The 7,747-nt window shown below is 41.1% G+C and overlaps 1 protein-coding gene across 1 annotated transcript; it reads left to right on the plus strand.

Annotated features, from left to right (window-relative positions):
• The first annotated feature begins 930 nt into the window (after positions 1 to 930).
• On the plus strand, positions 931 to 7,522 carry LOC145410398 (DENN domain-containing protein 11-like). The gene is made up of 7 exons (XM_080280551.1): positions 931 to 1,219; positions 2,543 to 2,642; positions 3,446 to 3,604; positions 4,478 to 4,602; positions 4,735 to 4,770; positions 5,954 to 6,187; positions 7,113 to 7,522. The coding sequence occupies exons 1-7, from the start codon at positions 931 to 933 to the stop codon at positions 7,520 to 7,522; spliced, it is 1,353 nt and encodes a 450-aa protein (XP_080136677.1).
• The last annotated feature ends 225 nt before the right edge of the window (positions 7,523 to 7,747 follow it).

Here is a 7,747-nt window from a genome sequence, read left to right on the forward strand (position 1 = left end):
AGTTACTGAATAATTTCACCTATGAGATTAACTTTGCTAGGCCTCCCATGCCCGGCTTGCCCCACGAATCTGGGACATAGGCCGACCTACATAAATAAAATCACTTTGTTCGCCATTGAAGAGTCTGGCTGTATTTGATATGGTCAATACCCCCCTAAGATTACAACTCCCATTTACACACATTTTACAGACTACCCGACCCATCTGAGGATGTCATTCTCTAACTCCCACCTTACACTGTCCTAAATGAAGGTTCTGTACTTACCTAGCGTGTCCATTTCGACCTGAACTGTAATAAAAACACGTTTATTCCTCAAGGATGGTGCCGCTTCACTACTATGATAGATGTTACTCTTCACCATCCACTCGCGGCGGTCTTCACAAAACTCACAAACTCCTCAATCTTTTCACCATTTTTCGCCCTTGTAGACTTTATTTTCCTACGGCTACCGTCCTGATTGATGCATAATTATTTATTACATTTATTCCAGTTCCTTATATAGTCTTAATTAAATCACATATCATCAAAAATCCCCAAAACTGAAAAAAATCCCCCAGAACTTGAAAATAACATTGGAACTTATCTAGGCTTTAATCAGAGGGGCCGAGAGGGGCTGTGTCGAGGCTCCTGGTTGGCCGAGAGAAGTGAGCGCGGCGCTGTCTGCCTCGACAGCCGCCAATGAAAACTCAGCTTATTTAATTTAGAGAATCATTTACGCGTTATCCTCCAATGAAAATCGAGCTCTCCCTCTGGCAAATAGGGGAGTTAAAATTTTCAGGTTATTATGCAAGGAAGTTAGAGAGGTTTCTTGGGGCAGTTTTAATTAATGAGCTATGTCTGTTGGTGAATAAGACATACAATCATCAATACATGAACAGGATAATGGAAAATACTTTAGGCTCGTCGTATAGGTAAACACAACTCTGGTAATGGCGGACGAAAATGATAGGACTGCCTTATTATCCAGCAATGACTATACCACTACGTCCCAGGATGACGCTCAAGAGGCTGAATCTCGCAGCAGTCTAGTTTCCAGCAGCAGCAGTAGGGAATCACATAGTGTTTCAGAAAATGACAAGCCACCATTTGATAAAAACGGGGCGGGATTCCCAACGCCTCCCACCTCCAGGAGAAATGACAGCTTCCATGTCGCTCGCTCAACTCTTCCCACCCGAGATATTATAAGCATTTTTGTCGTGGCATTTGACTCAAAAGAAGGTACTTGTACTGCTTACATTATCAGAATTGTTTGTGACATAAGTTATTACATTCCTTAAGTGAATTGATTATCCTACTTTCTAGTAAGTTATTAACAGAACTTACTCTACAACTACTCTTGACTGTAAGATTATGACTTGGTAGAGTGTAATATTGTAGTGACTTCCTACAGACTTCCTTTGGTGAGGCAGAGGAGAGATCCCATTCACTGAATCTATCTTTAAAAATATATGATTACCAAAGTACCAGGAAGAAGTTTAAAAATTTGTTGAAATGCATAATTTTCAAGTTAACTAAAGAACTATTAGTTGTACACACAAACCAAGCCTAACAGAACTTAGAAAGAGAAGCAACAATCATAAGTCCTTCAATTGGTATGGTATCCTATTGATTTTGTAGGAATATGGGTGTCATAAATGAATGACATTATGGTGAAAGTATATGTCTTAAACTTTTCAGCATCTGTGAGTGGGAGTTTTCCTAAATTCTGACTCTTACTTCAATCACAGATTGGTATATGAAGAGAATAAATTAGAACTTGGAGAGGCAGCATAGGAAAGGATATGGTGAGCATGTGAGAAAGCAAGGTTGCTGTTAAGGTTGAGAAAACTAGGGAACTGACAAGGGATCAAACTGAATAGAGTTTATTTGGAGGTGTACAGTTGCCTCCGAATATTTACCCCCCCCCACCCCCCGTGGTGAACTTGTGTAAAGTGAGAATAACGATACTGCTTGGATCATCAATGAATACATTATGTGAAGTGTGGAGAAAGATGTATGCATGTATTCATACACTTATGGCACTATAAGTCTGCCATCTGTCTGCCAGAATTATCAGAGGGAGCATTTATAAATAACTGAGGTTGCAGCCCTTGAAAAACTGTCCCACAGGTGTATGGAGAGCTTATCTCAATGTCTGAAAAGAATATTTTGGGCAAATTTCATGGGTTTGATGGTGTACCTAATTGACTGTGAGTCCCATTTCAATGGACAAGACATCTGAGTTAGCTTGCTTTTATGCATTCTCTTGTTTCTGGATCCTGCCAAACTCCATGTTGCTGGAGAGGGATCCCTTCATGTAGTGGCACAAATATAACCAGGCAGCTCCACTGCTCAATTATAGAAACATTCCTCAGTCCCCACTCCCACTTGAAGGAGAATGGTGGGCTGTTGGAGAAACTTCAGCCTGCATACCATTAGGATCATATTCAGATGAGCCTGGGACCATATAACAATAACCTTACCCTATCTCAGGTGGGAATTTTGTTTCGGAATGATGATGTAATGATTAAAATCTACACTGATATGCTACTGGTGTTGCAGGCAACTTGCTGGAATGGCGTATGCCTCAAGAACTAAACCTAGAGGGGGTGGAGTTCCGAGCCCTCATCAGCGGTGCTCACACCATCACCTCAGACTTCATGTAGGTTCTTTGTTATATTGACACATCTGGCTAATGTCACTTTCTACATGTATTCCTTATTTATGGTTAAAGTTTAATCTTATTTGCTTTAATTATTTAAAGACTAGATTTTGTGAAAGACTGACGAAGAGAGTGTATGTGAGTGAAGTGGAGGGGGAAAGAGGGAGGGGGAGACCGAGGATGAGATGGAGAGATGGGGTGGAGAGGTATATGAGAGAGGGGGGTGTGAGTTGGGAGCAGGGGAGTGAAATGGCGGGGGACAGGGCGACTTGGAGGCGATTTGTTTGTGGCCACCCCAAACGGGATTGAGGCATCTGGCAATAGATAGATAGATAGATAGATAGATTTTGTCAATGGGATGGAAAAGGTAAATGTGATGAGTATTATCAGATTGCTGCCATATTTATATAACTATTCAGGATTATTTGAAAATTAAATTGCCATCACCTTAATCACAGCCTAAGTAATAATGCCTGGCCACAGAAACTTTAATATGCTACAAACAGTAATGGACAGTGTTTTGTGTTTCCATCCAAAATGTTCTCAGCACTTGAAAACTTGCCTCTCCAAAATGGCATCACATTGTGGGTTCTCCCATACTTAAACTACATTCACAATGTATAAATGGACCTTCATTATTCATGAATCAGAGATCACAAGACCAGCAGCAAGTACGGTACACATTTTCACTATCAGTCACTCGTCATATAGGCATAGTATGAAAATCCAAGTGTACTTAGAGGTGGAATAAGCAATGCCAAGTATATTTCACCTCACCATACCATCACTGTCAACTTTTCCAGATACTTCCGTCAAGGTGACTACTATGGGGTGGCCTGCTATGAGAAAATGGAGATAATTTCTGATGCTGAGCGAGGTGCCCGCATGAAAAGTGTCGGTGTCATTGTCTCCAGCTACAATCTCCTCCATCAACACCTAGACTTCCTTGCACAGCAAGTCAGGTTAGTTGATGGCTAGCTGGTACTGTATTAGGAACGTACCTTTAAATTAGTGATGTAGTGAGTGGAATGAGTTTAGCTTGCATGCATGAATGATTGGATTTTCATGCACAATTAGAATCTCCTTAATTAAAAGCCTATACAAGGAAAATAAGAGTGTGGTGGTCGAGTGAATGATCAATTATTGAATACTGTGTTATTATCCCAGCATGTCAAAAAGGCATTTTGCAGGGGAAGGGGGGACGAATTCCTCCCTCCTGGTGCTGGCACAGGGATGCTGTGGGAGGGGGATGCATAGCTTAGGAGGGTCACAGGTATCACTGTGAAAAGATAAGTGCCCGGGGGCACACTGGAGAAGGTGATGGGTAAAGTTCTGCATTGAGACTTCTGGCCTGGGAGGCTTGAACAGGGAAATAACTCAAACTTTTCTTTTCAACTCAGATGCAAAGGTTCCTTAACTATTGTCCACAGTCATGCACAGCACAACTGGTTGGATTTGGAACTGTCTTGTTCCATCCATCTTTTCAAATGCCTAAAACCCTCATTTTTCAAATGTATGGTAATCTTATTATGATTGGATCTTGATTTTAACTCTCATTTGTCTGACTTTCACTGGCAGGGACAGTTTTTACAGTCATGTAAATGTACTGTTGAAATTGTCATGTAAGTTGTCACTTTTTTTAATAAATGTCCTTCCACCTCACAGTATACATTAGCAATTTTACCAGTGGTAATGATTTTGAGAATTAAAAATAATGAACTGAACCTATAGTAGTTGTAATTGTGGCCCATCATACACATGTAACATAGCTCCTTTAAAGTGAAACTGAAAAATGACACCAGCTGTTATCACTCGGCTTACCCATCTTTACGCAGGCAAATATTGATGCGACCTGGAGAGTACGGGGATCTTGAGGACTACTATCAAGAGAGGAAGGCCATCATTCCTTCCAGCTGGGACACTCCTCAGAAAGCCACGCAAAGTCCCAGTCATGCACCCAGCCCAAAGAATCCTGTGAGATATCAGAAACTGTTCTTAACATCATTGTCATTACCAGTGTATAATACAAGTACTGTACACTTTTTTTTTTTTTTTTTTTAAATTCATGTTAAGAAATCTCGAAACAACCAAGATGTGACAATGATTGATGGGGAGTATATTTTTCACCACACCACAGAGTACCTTATGTGTGATAAGATACTAAAATGTAGGGAGTAGATGGTGTGGCCATGTCCTAAGAACAAGTGTGGAAGTTAAGGAATCAGAATGTTAATAATTTTCATGCTGAAATGTGCAGAGAGGAAGTGACTGCAAGGACCTGTGCTGCTAATATTAGGGATGACTGGGACACATTGGCTTCCTTGCAGCAAAGGACAAAGTATGTGACTGGACAAAGGTCCACCTAGACATAGTATACTGCAGTGATGGAATGATACAGTTGATGAAACAGCAAAAGTGAAAGAAAGATTGTTCAAGGCCTATAGAATGGATGGCAGTAAGGATTTGTACTTGTCTGCTAAATGCAGAGCCAGAAGGGAGGTATATAGTCAGATGGTGACAGGATATTCTTGTAGAAGTAACCTGACTAGCAGAGGTGTTTAAGATAGCTAGGCAAATGTTAAGTAGTACTAGAGGTAAAGGCAGTTGACTGTGTTTGAAAAGTTATATAGGTAATGTGGTTTTGAAAGTGTAGAAATCAAGAATGCTTAGACTGAGGGGGATTGTTGTAACAGACTGCTGAATTTAGAGAGTGACTGGGACAGGGATAGCTTGCATTCAGCAGCATCATTCAGAGTCTGCCCAGTCTGACAGTATGTGACAGTGTGAAGAACGAATGAAACTGATAACTGAAAACTGATGAAGTGCAGAAGGGGTACTGTACAGCTTGCCCCAAGAAGTTGTACAGTGTTCAGTGTGAAAGTTAGGGATGGAAGTGGCTGAATTGTGTTGTAATGAAAATAAAGGTTCAAGAACTTGTGTGAGTGGGTAGTATAGGGAGCAAAGAAATCACAAGAATGGTGGGTGTTCATCAGGGAGGTTCATCATGGTCCATGCATTACAGTATTGTTGTGAGATTACAGATGCAAGTTGCTTTTAGACCTGTATAAGTTGCTTTCAGATTTGTTGTATACAGATGAATTTGGAATCTGAGTTACGATGGCCAGTGGAGTGCTTTGGAGAATATTAAGAAGTAGAGGAAAGGCATGAAATCTTGGCTATTGAGAATTAAAAAAAAAAAAAAAAGTTATACTTTCCAGTTAGCTGAAGAGAATAATTATAAAAATAGTAGCAATACAAAACTATGCATGGCTTTTCATTGCAGGAAAGTCAAGAAGAGGAACTGTCACTCTTCCTGTCAATGTACGGTGAGCAGACAATGGCTCTCTGGCGTGCAACGTTGCTCCGCAAGCGAGTGCTTCTCCTCTCAACGCCCCCCATTGGTCCAGCTTGCTCCAGGGTACGCGCTATCTCACTCCTGAGTGCCCATACCACCCCTGGCCTCCCAGCACACCTTCTACGACCCCTGTTCTACATCAGTCTGGCTGACATTGACCTCCTGCAGGAACAACACTCTTATGTAGCATGTAAGTTAATAATAAAGCTGTCATCTGTCAGCTTATCAATAACAAATTTTATACTGAATGAATTCTGCATGGTGGCCATGTACACTTTTGACATCAAATTCTGTTCCGTCAAGTTTCAGTAAAAATTATTGTCAGTAGGATTATACCACCGACTGCTTAGGAAGCAGGTATTTTAATGTCTGATATGAAGCAGTTCTGTATGGTATTTATCTCACATATTAATAATGCCTGTTATTGATACCTTAAATTTATTTACAGTATTGTATGGTAGGTAGTGGTTGGTGGGGGCACTCACCATTCACTTACTCAATGTAGTGCTGCTCTCTTGTGCCTGCCCTTTCCTCTTGCTTTCCATCCTTCCTCTTCCATCTTTCTTTCCTTCATTCTTTCCTTTTCCCTTTGTGTACGGGTGACTCTGCACAGAGTGATAAGCCTAATGGTTTCCTGTTCACCAGGGAGATCATATACTATGCTGGGTGGCAACCACATAAACAATTAATGGCACCTGGTGGTTTAGTGGGCACTTAAAGGCACTCCATCAGATTGAGCTGGTGCAAGTTTATATCCAAGGGGTGGTTGGGGTGACCAGCCACACTCAGGGATGAGTGAGGTTGGTCACTCTTATCTTGAATGTCAGAACCAACTTGCCTAGCCCTGGGCTCCTACACTCCTCATGGGGCAACACTGGATTAAATGATGATGATGATGATAAAATCAGTTAAACTAAAATGTAACACTTGGAGTAGAATGAACTAAAATGTAGCACTTGGAATATAAGAAACTAAAATGTAACACTTTGAATAAACAGTCACGCTTCGGTCAGAGTTCAACTTAACGGAAATACCGTCTTCTGGAGGGTCAACTTATCGAGGTTTTACTGTAATTTAATCTTTTGTGCTGGTATTTGCAAACTTCCTCTTTGCAGGCACAACAGAGAAAATATTTGAAGAGAAGAGTGGCATCTGCGACATCTTCGTTGAAAACCAGAATATCAGGATCCCACCCAATCTGCAGCAACTCCTAACAATTACCCCTGAGGACCGGAAGCATTTTGCCTGCCTACAGAACATAACTCGTAGCGCAGTCACACCTCTTGATGCATTCCACAGCTTCTTCTCTCAGCTCAATGACAGGATCTTTGCAACGCTGGGGTACGTTTGCCGTTCGAGTCGTGCTATGGTAGGGAAGGATGATATTATATCGATGGGTTTAAATCCACAGCAAGATGTGGCATTTGTGAGGGAACTTGCAGCTACTCATGGCTTTGATGTGACTGTTAATGACTCGCTGTGTACATGTTGCCCCTGTCCCTGCTCCTCCTCGTCCTCTTCTTGACAGAGTTTCTATCCTTATGGTCTGGATTTTGAACTGTTGTTGATCTCGTTGCTTCAGCATCTTTCGTTGTTGAGTGAGGCTGTCATTGTTTTATTGTGAATAGTGTATGTATTGTGTGTTTTGTCATGAGTGTTGTTCAGTGTTAGTTTCTTTATGTCTGATGTGACTGATGTGATCTCATTTTTTCAAATATCACATTATATCTCTTTACAAATTGTGTAGCAG

The sequence above is a fragment of the Coenobita brevimanus genome, chromosome 85 (genome assembly GCF_032717465.1).
Source record: "Coenobita brevimanus isolate Jiangsu-jjx chromosome 85, ASM3271746v2, whole genome shotgun sequence".
NCBI lineage: Eukaryota > Metazoa > Arthropoda > Malacostraca > Decapoda > Coenobitidae > Coenobita > Coenobita brevimanus.

Coding starts and splice junctions, on each gene's coding strand:
- LOC145410398 (XM_080280551.1), top strand. CDS start 931: ATGGCGGACGAAAATGATAGGACTGCCTTATTATCCAGCAATGACTAT. Junction 1,220..2,542: donor GGCATTTGACTCAAAAGAAG/GTACTTGTACTG, acceptor CTGGTGTTGCAG/GCAACTTGCTGGAATGGCGT. Junction 3,605..4,477: donor TTCCTTGCACAGCAAGTCAG/GTTAGTTGATGG, acceptor ATCTTTACGCAG/GCAAATATTGATGCGACCTG.